We start from the raw sequence: 13,960 nt of genomic DNA on the forward strand, positions 1-13,960 counted from the left end.
AAATGCAATGGCTCATACCCCCGGAAAACTAAGGCTACATGCGTTGGGCAAAAGGAAGAGAAGGGTGCATACATTCATTGAAATCATTACGCATAATCGGTGTGTACACGTCACATCAGATGGGGAGCTATCGCGGTTGTCGTGACGTCGCGTGACAAAGAGGTGAAGTGGGGGTTGTCCAAAAAAGTGTTTGACCAATCGCGGTGAGCTGATTGCAGAGTTGGAATAGAAAAATTTGGAATAGTTTTACGTTATAGCGTCTCTAGCTGCGAAAGCAGCAACGCGATTATTCGAGACGGCTGATTATTAAGTCTGCAGCAGGCTTTAGGATTCACGTGCTACAGGAGTGTAACATGGTGCGGAATTTCTTTCAGTCACATAAAGAGAAGCAAATACTGGTGGGAGTTTCTTTTGATAGAGTATAGAAAATTATGTATAGTTTTATTTTCAGTCTTCATACATACCCACTATGCAAATAGGTCAAGAGTCGCATGACGCATATGAGGAGAGCTCGTAAACTTAATGCCCTGAAGTAATACTTTATAAGCAATAGGATGAGGGTGGATGCCAAATATGAGACCGCACTCAGGTTAACCTTCTGTACTACTGTTCGACAGGTACTCGGTGGTCATGAAGCATGGGGATCTCAAGCTGGATATGCAATTGTGGTTTATCATTGAGCTTTGGTTGACTAGACGAGTATTCGTCGTTCTAGTTTTTACGACCATAGTGAAATCTTGTTTGCCATTTCACAATGGTGTCATTAGCTGGGGCATTGCCACCATATACAAAACCACGAGTTTGACATCAATCCTTTCTTTTGACTTGGGAAAATTTTTGCAAAACATATAGAATAAATATAGGTAAACAAAGGCAACGAATTCTGCGCCGCACAAGAAACTCGACGAGTTTCTATGCAAACTTTTTATCTATCACCCAATGGTCATAGTTTTCAGGTAGGTGTGGCTTAACTACAGTATTTCTATAAGTTCTTCATTTGTGATCGCATACTTTTCAGGGCACATTCAAAAAAGCTTTCGAGCATATGACTTCGTTGCGGAAGCCGAGCACTTCGGGAACCTTTATTGGTCATGTTTTGTAGATACCCAAGCACAGGTGACGGACGATGTAAGTGCCACTCTACCTCCGCACTCTAAGAAAAAAGAGAGTAAAAAGTGAGTCACGGCACCTTGACTCTCTTTTTTTCTTCCGAAGACCCGTTTTTGCGCGAATAGAGTCACAAAACAAGAGTCAACATTTGTGTATGGGTCGCTTGACTCTCAATAGCACGCGAAGAGCCCCCATGGAAGATCGCGCCTCCTCTGATATTCGATATGAGTCGGTCAAGATAAAGTTTAAAATGCAGGAGAAAAAATACCAGATAACGTCTTCTATTTTAGGCAGGCCCTCGGATTCCTGTCCTGGTTGTAATGCGGTGTATCATTCTTTCGTCCTTGTCATGTTCCGCAAATGCATCGAACTCTAAATGTCGATTTCACTTGATCATGCTTGTTAATGATCATGATCACTTGGTCATGTTTGGAATTCACACACGCTTAGCGTGTACGGCAGTTGCTCTGGACAGAAGCCTCCATAGGCAAGACAAAATATGCCTTGACCGCATCCAATCAATGCAGCTTTCAAAAACTACTCTAAGTACAAAATTCAGCTGATGTACTCGCCAGCATAATATGTCTTCAACACCCCTGAATGCCTGCAACTCTATTGCAGTGTGTGCGCCTGCTGCCTCTACTCGTCATACAGACATTTTTTATAACGAGGGACAATACCTGCCCCATAGGGACGTCTGCGGCAGCAAGCGTTTGGTGTGTTGTGACACCACGCATCCGGGCACATCAAGGCTGAGCCCTCTAGCGGGGAGCAGTGCGCAGCTTAGCCGTGTCTGGGTCAAAATGCCTAGCAGACAAGATTGGACAAGGCTACAAAACCTCAAAGATGTGAAGCAGAGACCTCCTCCCTGAACTGACAAAGAAAGATCCGATTGAAAAGATCGCTGAACTCACACGTGTCTGTGATAATTATGTCAATCTATGCACATCGCTCGCTCAACACAAGCAGGGGAGTAATATCGGAAGAGGATTTCATAAACCTCAGTGACGAAGAGCTGTTTGAGGGATTTGAAAAGCAAAATTTGATAAAGCTGCAGTGAATAACGGTGCCGCAAAACTACCAACGGATCACCTCGAAACAGGTGATACTCCATTTGGTACAGGACTGTGCCCAGTTCACTGAACGCATGATACTTGAAAATAAAGTTCCGACCATTCATACCGAAGCCGACGCGGTGCTTCAAGTGCCACAGTTCAGACACGCATCTCAATCATGCAGAGAAAAAGAAACATGTGCGAAATGTAGTGCCAATACCATCAATCTGGCAACGGCAACGCTCCTGTACGGAATTGCCCTTGCTGGAAGAGAGAAAAAGAAATGATCGCAATCATCGTAAAAAAAAAAGATCTCATTTCATGAAGCCAGAGAAAGGATAGGGCACTTACCTCAATTAAGCCGTGCTAGTGCGACGCGGCAGTGGGCAGCGCCACACCAGTTTCCTGAGTCTACAGGGTCCACGCACGGTGTACTACACTCCATCCGCCCCCTTGGTGGTAGCAGTTTGGGCTGCCTCATCCATTCCAAAGGCCCTGGAGACCACGGTCTCCCAGGGCCTTAAGATAACTGGAAAATCAAGGCCTGAGACACGTGCCTCAACGACAACTCAGGTCTTCCAGTGCTTCTGAGAGAGCACTGAACATCTACACCAATACACCTGCGTCATTGACACCGAAAGACTAGCGCTATGACGAGTGCGCAAAGATGTATAAATTCCCAGTAACCGCTCCGACAAAGAATATGCCATCTTACGGTTGTTTTGGTTGTTCCCCAAATTAATCTTTTTATGGACGCTGCGCTGCTTCATTCTGCGCATTGCCACACTATGCTTTTTTCACCATCGCTCTCACATTAGGTCCATTAGGTGCTTCGAAATGCTACCGCTCCCGTTTCACCTCCGAATTCCGCGTCTTTAATTGCTGCCGTTGAATCTGAGGATAACAATGAAATAAAGCGTCCGTCATTAATATTTGGGAGCTTTGCCCGAATACAGAGCGCAGAATGTGATAAGAAGGTACTGCTTTGCGCTGAAGGCGTCGCACGTACAATCACTGATGCTCACTCATGTTCATGGTCACACATACATTCACTGACTTGGAGTCGTGTTTATCGCTACAACAACTCACACTTACCTCTGGTCCCTGACGTTTATAATCTCGTTCGCTCATGCTAACTGACGCTCGGTTGCTTTCATAGCAACTTTCATTTACACACACCGATAGTTACTCAAGAGCATGTACACTAACACTCACCTGTTCTCACACTCATGATCACACCTGCCCATACTCCACTGTGGACTATGAAAAAGTGTATGTGGCTCGAAAGCGAATGTGCTGACTTACGGTCTTATGAATGCCAAACATGTGTACACCTTTGTTGCGGGTGTACCTGGCAAGGGACGCGTAAAAGAAAAGTGAACAAAATCTACAAGTAGAAAGTTTTCCAACAGCGGGAAAGAACATTTCAAAACATGCTTAGGCCACACCCATATATTTTGACTGCATTTTCGTGTAGCCGTTTCGGTGAGTTGAATATTTTGGGAAAACTACACCTGAAAATAAAGTGTTCCACAAAAAAATGTAATGTTTGTATTAGTTACGTTTTCGGTCTATTTGAATATAGCTAGCTTAGCTCTATAAATATTTCTACAGACTTTGCTGGCCTTGGTAAAGGCCCTATGCATTCTAGTTTTGTTGCTGTTGCGTCTGTGCAATCCTAAATGGATGTATAACTGTTTCTCGCTGCCTTATCAATAAGTAAGTTGTTAGTGGCGCATGTGAGGTTTGTAGTTTTTTTTTATCATAGTGGCTGGGCCGTTATTTCCACAATATGTCCTTAAGCCTGACATCTCACAGACCTCGCAGCAAATTTATGGACGTAAATCAAAAGAACAATAATGCCATCTTTTATATCGTATGTTGATGCTGTGTGCCACAAATAACTGAACACAGCAAGAACATTCTTGTCCATAAAGCTCTGTTAACCACAGAATCGTCTGCCTTTTGTATTCAAGCATTCAACGAAGCGCCTAGATCTTACAAGAAGGACTTTAAGAATGTTTTTTTTTTTATTTAAGGGAAACGTTCCGTGCAAGATGCCACTACACTTCCTTATTGTAGCAGACGTTGTAAGGTGTCCTTTGCCGCCTGACTTCTGCACGCAAGTTTCTCAAACAAACAAACATCATGGATTTTCGTTGTAGCACACGAAGTTGCTCAAATAAATTGGGACACCATGGCTTTTGGTAGCATGCAGCACACGAAGATGCCCGACTTTTTTTGTATTCAAACCAAGGATGTATTGAAGTGCCGCGACTAGGGAGAGCGTGGTGGATCAGGATGGCGTCCTTTATCGACAGTGTGGGCACAGCATCTGTCACTACGCTGTCGGCAATTATCGATGGCAGTTTCATAAGGAGTGAATTTAAATTAAAGCAGAATCACACACTCTAAAGTTCACTTTCACTCTGTTCATTTGTGTTAATTGTTAAGCAAATGTTTTATTCGTCTTTATTTTTATGCGAAGCAAGTTCGAAAAATGTCCTGACATTTCTTTAAAAATGTTTATGCCGCCGACCTATATCTGAAGTGTTTTGCTTCCGTTAAACATATCTGGATTTCCAGCTAGCAAAAATATAGTTTATGATTCATTGTTCTGATTGTGTTACCGCGCATTCAGGTGCGCCTACGTTGTAGAATTGTGTTGCCTCAAATAATCGGCATTTGAAAGTGCCTACGTACCGCATTTCGCTTTGTTCGGTGTTTTGGCATTGTTTTTATGGCTTTGGGCAGGAATTAAACTAGGCCATGCCAGTTGCGTTCTTGCAAAATACAATGATTATGGTAGTTTGTTTCAAGGAAACGTTCCTGGGCACTGCCCAGATTTCACAGAATAAAAAAAATATAGATCAACTACACAATTACGACAAAAAAAGACAATAAATTATTAGAACTCCCCATCGCCAATGTTGTAATGTTTGTGAATCGAAGCTTTGCGAAGTTGTAGTATAAACGGTGCACTAGAATGTGCGATGTCTAATTTTGAGCGCCTGTGTTTCTTTACCGCGCACTGAATGCACTGTACACGGGCGCTGTTATATTTGGACACCATAGAAATGTGGCCGCTGTGGTCGTAATCTGACGCTGCCTGCTCGACGTTGGCAGCGCGAGACTTAAACTAGTGTGCCACCGCGTGGGCCGGTTAGCTCGAGGAAACAGACTTATTTGTATTCACAAGGGTACCAACTCTATTTCGCAGGAAATGAATAACGTGAGGCTTGGAACTATCTTCGGTGTGGTGATAATGAAACTGGTAATGACAACAATATGACAAAATTATTAGGCATACGATCTGTTAGAGTGCTTCGAGCGCGGCTAAAACTCAGGTAAGTCAATGTCTCTTTGAAGTAAGCTTCTTTTTCTCGGAAGGACATAGCGGGAAGTTCTCGGCCCTGAACGAGCGTTACCTCAATGTGCCATTGTAGGTAAGGCCGTGTCACTGCGCCTGAAATGTGTAGAAAATAGTTGGAGTGTAGTAGTGTTGTCTTACAAACGTTTTGTACAATGTGTAAATACCACAGGTAATGTCGTCGTACATATTCTTCTAGGTAATTAGTCTCTCAATCGGAGTGAGATCTGTCAACTAAGACCGACGCCTTCTACCATGAAGCACCTCATGAGCTTTCCCGAATAGCGTTGTGCCCTTGTTCTCCGTGGTGTTACATTGCCTGAGTACTAAAAGCTTCGTCGCCTATGGTGCCGAAACATGCTGTCGCGTGGTTCTTGCTCCAGTAATCAAACATTGCTTATTCTTGCGGTATCTGCAACTAAACAAACAAATCAACTTTATTTGAATACCAAAGGGACACTGTGTGTCTGCATTGTCCCTGAAACTAGACGTATAACAAATGCCCCTGTAACTAAATTTACGTTACAGTACAAGAACCTGCTGTAAGCCTGTTACCACCAAAATATCAATATGATGACGCCGATCATACATATGCTGCTTTTTCAATAGCAGCACCGTGCTCAAGCGCTTGGACGCCATTTGAAGAGAACGCAACGATTTGACCTATATTTTGTTAAAAAATTGGGCGTCTGTCAAAGGTCCCAATAATAATCTGCTGCACTGGCTCAGCCACTAGATATTTAATGCTTTCATGATGCTTTTTTACGCCTAATTTTATATCAGCTCTTACCTATATATTGACACGTGTACTTTATCGGGCAACCACGTTTCGCCGCCTAACAAATGTAATCGCACAGCATGGGACGCGCCTGCATGTATCCGAAGGTTCTGGAAAGTTATCGATGCTTCTATCCGCTGTCTGTTGTCGCCGAGACTTATGTTATCTGATTTCATCACCTGACGCGAAGGGTGTAGAACTTTGTGGAAGGCACGCGGGTCCGAACGATTAGTCTGGAACATTCGACGACTGCTCTATAAAAGCCGACGCGCTTGACCCGCAGATCAGATTTTCGACGATCGCCGACTGTGTTCGCCGCTTTCGTTGTGCTGTAAGTGTAGCTTGTTTTGTGGGCACAGGTTCGCCCAATAAAAATCTAGTTTTGCCTTTCACAGTATTGTTACTGTGTTCTTAACGTCACCACCACGTGACAATATGATCCCACAATGCCGATAATTATGAGAGCAGTTATGGCCTACCAGCAAGAAAGTATTGAAGTCGGGTAATTCAAATAAATAAACTTGGGTGCTCGTGAGTGTACTTCATGCGTTCTCAAGTTTTTTCTTTGTGCTAAAGAAATCATCTTCAGTCATATACAATAGGCATTGTCTTCGTATTTACATTCTTTCTTCTCTTTGCCACTGCGCACTTTGAAAACTTAAGGATGACACGATTTCCTACTCGGTGGTTCTGGTTTGAAAGGAATTGTTTGTTAGCTATGACCGAGCCAAGTGCGTCAGTTGCGCTTCTACTGAGAACAATGCACAGTACCTGCTGACGCACAAGAGTGCTGGAATGGAAGTTTTCCTGTATTCTTTATTTTGCCTTGTGAAACTCGATTCTTCTGCATTCTATTCTTTTGCCTTGTGAAACACGATTGTATGGAAGAACGGGGCAAACATTCACACTATACCGTAGATCCTCGCTATTTTCAGCTTCGATAGTGTGCTATTTCTCCAATTTGTCTAACAGCAACATTTTTTTATGTTAAACAGCAACAAACCAACAATCTAGAGCGTTGAAATCGAACCTTCCTGCACGTTGCATTGCAGCCTGCTGGAAGGTGCGTATAGTTATAGTGCGTAAGGCACGATAGTTATGTGGATTTTTTTATAGTGAGATAGCAAGGAGCAATGTCGGTATATGCAATTCTTAGCAACATCTTGTAATTCATGGGGCCGATACTACCATAAATAGGCAAATAATATGATGGGCATAAGAGTACGCAAAACTTCAGAGAAATTTATGTGCTGACTATGCAGGGTGTCCCAACTTTCATGCACCAAGATTTAAGAATACTGTCGCAATGCATAACAGGGCGTGCAGACAAGAGGCGATGACGAAGAATTGTTCTGGTTGCTAGGGCGCTTCGGCCTCCACCGTCTAGTGTAAGCTGGTGCCTTCAGTATTCGCCTTGTATAAACAACGTTCGTGCTTGTCTCCACCTCGGAACATTTTGGTGGACGTGCAGGGTACCAACACGGAGCTGCGCAGTGGCCGCCGCGTGAGCCCTAACATGATTATCGACAGCCAAAGCGCCATACTGGCCAACCGTTCACCTCCGGTGCCACTGACTCTCGCCTACGTCGTGTTGTCCCAGCAGCGAAACCCAGGGACCTTCGATGGCATCGATGGAACGGACGTTAAAGACTGGATTTTCTGGTATGAGCGTGTAACCGAAAATAATCGGTGGAACCCAATGCTAATGCTAGCGAATGTGATATTCTACCTCCGAGACACAGCACTAGCATGGTACGAGACCCACGAGCACGAATAACGAGTTGGGACGTCTGCAAGCAGAAGCTTCAAAACCTCTTTGGAACGCCCTTTGGTCGTCAGCTGGCAGCGAAGAAGGAGCTATCGACCCGTGCTCAAATGTCAATAGCATATTACGCGGCATATATTCAAGATGTCCTCGCGCACTGTCATAAAGTTGACAAAGACATGAACGAGACCGACCAGATTACCCAGGTCCAGAAGAGCATACGAGATGACTTATTGAACCTGCTTATCTGCAAGAACTATGACTAGGTGGATGCAATCATCAAACATTGCCGCAATTTCGAACTGATAAAGAGTCGCCGCATTACGCAGGAGTTCAACAGCCTATGAAATTCAGCTTCGACGTCTTCGTGTGAAGAACAGCCATGTGGATGTCCTCTGTCTGGACAATAACATTTGCCATAGTTAATTTGTCACAAGCTCGAAGCCGTCTCCCGCATTTCCTCGTCAGCGTTGCCGAGACAGCGCATGTTCTGTCTGAGTTATACAGGCCGTTGTCTGACAAGAGATAGCAAATATAGGCCTCCCATCTCTCCGCCCCATTCGGGATGCCGCTTTCAGTCAGTACTGGGCCCATCCAAACACTGGTTCCCCGTTTTCAGCGGTTGCAACTCGCCGTCGTAATCCGGCTGTCTGGAGAACACAAGATAATAGGCCAATTTCTTTCAATTGCTCGCGTGTTGAACCTATCGCTTGCCACTGCCGCCGTCGTTGGCCATCGCCCCCTAGTTGGGGCTTGCCGTCCGATCACCCAGACCAATGCGCTCCCCGTTTCTCGGTGCGTCCTTAACCTAGGAATACCGACAACGTACCTGCGACCTTACGAACCAGCCGGTCACCATCACCCCTAAACCATCGGTCTCGTTCGGCGTAGGCCCGCTGTTCTTCCGCTTTCGTGCCACAGGAAAACTAGCCGGTGCAGCTGCCGGAGGTGACGCTGCATCAAGGACTCGGCCTGCAAATCCTCTGATCACATTGCCTCACCTTGGAAGTATATTAGACGTTGAGGTGGATCGAGTCTCAGTCAAGTCCCTTGTCGACACCAGTGCGCATATGTCTGTAGTGAGTGCCGCCGTTCGTAAAAGACTGAGAAAGGTTGCCATGCCTGCGATACCGTGCACAGTACGCGTTGCCGACGGCATACACCACCGGTTGTTGCCATGTGTACAGCGCGAATAACGATAGCCGGCCACGAAACCACCGTCTTATCTATTGTATCTATTGTGCAAGAGCACTGTGCACATGACCTTACTTTGAGGCTTGACTTTAGTTTGACCCATTCTGCCCTAATAAACTGCGCTACAGGTGTCATGCAGTAGGACCTTCCTTTTCATAACTACTTTGTTTCTGATGCACATCATCCGCCCCTGTGTTGTGCCGAATTCACTAGGTTGCCACCTCAAGCCGCTACGACTGTAGCTTTTAACGCTTGACCGCATGTTCCGGATGGCGACCACATCGTTTCTACACTTGTGGACGTTTTTCTACAGCATGGCGTCGCGCTCCCAAGTACCTTTGTCACCACTGTTGGTTATTCTACTTGGCTTCCCGTTCTTAACTTTGGGTCTGTTGCACATGTTCCTCCCGGTAACATGACAGTGACTTGTCTGACACCTGTGCCCGAGTACGTCGTATCTCGCTCCAACTATTTCTGCCTATTTCAGCCCTATTGTCGCGTGTTCCCCTTTCGGCTTGGGTACCCTACCACGACGTCAATAAAATTATTGCTACGGACCTCTCTCAAGCTCAAACAGAAGAACTTAAACCGAAGATCTTTAATCAATATGTTCAGTATCAACATGTTCATCACCATATATACAGCTCGGCTGATCATTCACCTTCACAGAGTGGAATGGCTCTGCATCTTTGTCTCCTTGGTTGAAACGCTGGCCACTTTTGCCTCGCTACCAACGGCGTCGAGAAAACTAATCACATTTTCACTTAAGAGCAACCCAAATGCTCGGACATTGATTGTGCTTACTAATTTCGGCGCTTTATTAGTAGCTGTGGGCTCCTCGCAAGGGCTGTCGGCCCCGGATCTGACGGCAAGCTGAAATAGGCCTATACCATTTCCTATCGATTGCAAGCTCGTCTGGTTTGCTTGTTCGCTTCCGTCAACATCGAGAAAATCAAATGTAGCTTAAGCGTGATACAGTTGTGTGCACGTTTTGTTGACTAACACAGGCACTTCGTTACGAGCTGCACGTGGTCGTGTCGCGAGAGCCACCGCCGTCATATTCGACGGCCCAGTGACATACGTCTGCCGGCTCGTAGCCATGGGCGGCTGTCAACAGAGCCGACACAGCGAGCATGGCCTTGCGGAAACACGTGTACACTATTCATTCCGGCGTGCTTATGTTATCACTGTTTGCTTAGCGCTTTAAGTGGCAAGATAACAAAGGCCTGGCCTGGAATGTTTTATTGATTTATTTATTCCTGATATGGATCAAACACATACCAACTGAAATATGAAGCGGTTTCTCTCAAAACTAAGTGACACACAGATGGTCGAAAATATAGTTGACCAGCTGATTAGAGACCAATGTATGGTCCAAAACTTTGATGTGGCACCTGCTTTTACAAGATAAATGTGTGTTCTTGAGATCCATCTCAAAGGATAAAAAAATAATAGCTTTCTTAAACAAAGGGAAAAAATTCACATTAGCGATACTATAGCCACCACGTCCGCTAAGACGATACCGACGATGTGTTCGAGCTTTTTTCCATTTAAACATGCGCTGCTGCTGACGGTGGACACTTTTGTGATTACCGCTGTTGAGGAGATACCTAAATTAGGGTACATTGAAAGCAAAGACTAATATTTGGTTTGTGCAATTTTTGCAGTTCCTTTTTTAAGGTCAATAAAATTGTTGAGCTGCCAGTTAAAGGCTTTAAACGAGAGAGCTCTACAAACACGTTTCTTTTCACTTTGCAAAGTTGCGCAGTAATCCGAGCGCTCAAGCAGGGGCGGCGGTTCTGGACGGAGCTACGCGCCGCTCGCTGAATGGGACAATGTGTCCCGGATCGTCGTACGCGGCAAGTCGGACACGACACACGGTACGACTGATTGCAAGCAAAAGCGTACTATGTGGCTGGCGGCTTGCGCATCGAAAAGTAATGGACATCCGACGTACTTCCATCCGGAATTTCCATGAAGTACCTTTAATGCATTTAAAAACAAAGGGTCCATGCAAAAATAACCATAGACCTAAGGCAAACGTGGAAATGGGTCCTATGTGATCTTGAAACCGTGTTCATAGCCTTCGTTTATGGTTCATTTTCGATCTTTAGATTTCAGTAGAAAAGGAAGTCCGCTTGGTCCGCCTGCAGCAAGTTTATGCTCAACGTATTTGCATGCATGCTCCGTTTATGCATCTCTGAAACAAGAAAAAAATATCAAGCACATTAAAAACATCCATAGCACGGTTTAACGTAGTTATGTTGGTAAACATAGTCTGTATTGAAATACCTTTGTTATTGTACGAAAAATGACGCCAATGTGAATAATGACAATGGTGCCGTCTTATAGACCTTAACTGTGATATACAAGAGTAAACTTAGCCTAATCATTTACATCACAATGCAATTTCTTATTTTCGTTGTGCAATTTATTCACCTAGTTATCTATGTTAACGGTACATGGGTATCTAGGCAGGAATGGTAGCACATTTCGTGATTGGGAAGGTTGCCTTTACAGCAAAGACTAACGAACGAACAATGTCAAATTCAACGCTGGGCTAGCTCACGCATCAGCAACTACAGTGATCTCAAAGTCTCACTCATTCAGTAGATCATCTGGTAGCTGCCGAACATTTATGCTGAAAGCGTACGCCACTAGTCAGTGTAATTATTTTAACACCAGTACATTTTAGGCAATTTACAGCGACAAATTTTTTGACCCCACTTACAGCCAAGTTATATGTACCATTCTAATCCTGATTCCCAAACCTGACATTTGTCATCTTCTACCGTCAGCACATCATATATTATGTTTTGCTTGGCAATCTTTGGCCATATCTGGCCCTTGTGCCAATAAGATACGCACATCATCATCAGTGGTCTTAAAGGTACAAACCGACCTAAATGCGCTGTCAATTGGCAAACAGCGCAGAAATGTTCTCGAATTTATTACGGTTAGGGTGTCGACACCTGTACAAGTTTATCATTCGTTGGTGACGACTTTTCACTGTCCCACAGCGAGCACGCGCCTGCACGTATCGGAAGTTTCTCGAATGTTGTCGATGGTTCTATCCCTTGTCTAGTGTCACTGAATCTGATTGTATGCGCGTCGCGAATTCTGTTACTAGCTTCCGCCAGGGATACGGGCACCAACCATTGCGCTGGAAGCTTCGTCGACTCATAAATAAAAAGCCGGCGCGCTTGACCCACAGATGGGATTTTTGTCGATCGCTGACTGGGCTCGCTGCTGTTGCTGTGTTCTGTGTGAAACCTTGGCACAGCTGCATCCCCTAAGCAGTTCGTTTACTGAATCATAGTTTTTGCTACTGTGTTTTTCAGCGCCAGTACAACGTCACATACTCGAAGTAACTGGTGTTTGTTAAAAGCTCGTTCTCAACGTGTTAACCTGGAGAAAAATTTTATTATCTACAACACGCATCGTTGTACTCCGCTTTAGGCGCGAACCATAAGAATAAGAAAGAAATGCCGAAATGTAAAAAATGCGGTTACCTTGTTAGTTCTGATAGGTAGTGACCGAACTTGCGGAGAATACACGGTATTAGAGAAGAAAAGAACATGTATAGTTGCCTTAGGCGTACTTTAATGACACCTGAGTAGCAATGAGTATGCGTGCTTGGGTCTTAACAAATGAGAAGCCGTGTGGGCTTCCGTTTGGGGGAAACTTGAACAGATTACTTAATGTAGGTAGGGTAAGGCGGGATAAAAGGAGACACGGGGGCAAACGCGACATTTTGATTTTACTGCCATGTATACCTAAAAAAAAAGGAAGTACTTTCTTTTTTTGTGATTATTTTTTGACAGATAGGTGGCGGTAGCTGTCCATTCCTTTTGATGAAAAAGTTCGCGGGTGTTGTGAGAGTTCATGCGAGAAAAAAATGCATGGTTGTTGCCAGTGAGCTCGTGACCCTCCAGAAAGAAGGGGAATGAATGCATGAAGGTACTTCCGCGTGTGTTCAGCAACGTAAGTATTTCTAGTGTTGCTTTGTACCACTAGCTGCATTCTGCGAAACGTTTAGTACTGTTAGTTTCGTCCGTAAGTCTGATTTCTTTAATTTTAGTATTTGAAAGGGGCCAAACGCGACAAAAAGGCGCTGAATGAGCCTAAATCATTTTTGACTAACCGAATTTTTTATTTACGTACATCAGATATTATATTTTTGGTTTAGGACAGTTTGGCCCCTCGAAAGAAAATCATCTGGATTTCGAAAGTGTTGTGTGTGGCCATTTTTGCGTGCTGCGACCCCAATTTTGCCGAGCTGCTGTCCAACAGAGCGTAACAGGTGAGAATGTGGAAAAAGATGGACGCTAACGCTGAAACCAGGGACAACGAGAAAATTATTAGACGGGCGTTGCTTTCCATGACATTTCTCCAGCGCCGAAATTAGAAAAGGCCAGCGCGAGGAACTCTCAAGCTAGCGCAGTTCTAACGTCATCGCCTCACAAAGCCACGTTGACCATGATGAAAGCCGTTAAACACCTGCGCAGCTCGGCATCTAGACAAGAATAGGCGAATAAGAATGGTGAGCACAAATCTGGCCTTCATTCGTTGAATGAGTCAGTAAAGCGCAGACTTCCAAGAAAGTCCAGCAGCACAAAGAAAGACTTGCGGTGGTTTATCTGCAAGCACATGTCCAGCACCAGAGCGGCATGCTCTGTTTGGATGCG

General features: G+C 44.7%; 1 protein-coding gene across 1 annotated transcript in view; it reads right to left on the bottom strand.

Moving 5' to 3' along the window:
* Positions 1-11,229: 11,229 nt before the first annotated feature.
* The window catches only part of LOC126534339 (uncharacterized), a 72,214-nt gene continuing 69,483 nt past the window's right edge, over positions 11,230-13,960 (bottom strand). Inside the window, exon 11 of the mRNA XM_050181621.3 lies at positions 11,230-11,472. Within this exon, the coding sequence (XP_050037578.2) occupies positions 11,437-11,472 (36 nt within the window). The 3' untranslated portion in view covers positions 11,230-11,436. The remainder of the gene's footprint in view (positions 11,473-13,960) is intronic.

This window comes from Dermacentor andersoni, chromosome 7 (genome assembly GCF_023375885.2).
Source record: "Dermacentor andersoni chromosome 7, qqDerAnde1_hic_scaffold, whole genome shotgun sequence".
Taxonomy (NCBI): Eukaryota; Metazoa; Arthropoda; class Arachnida; order Ixodida; family Ixodidae; genus Dermacentor; species Dermacentor andersoni.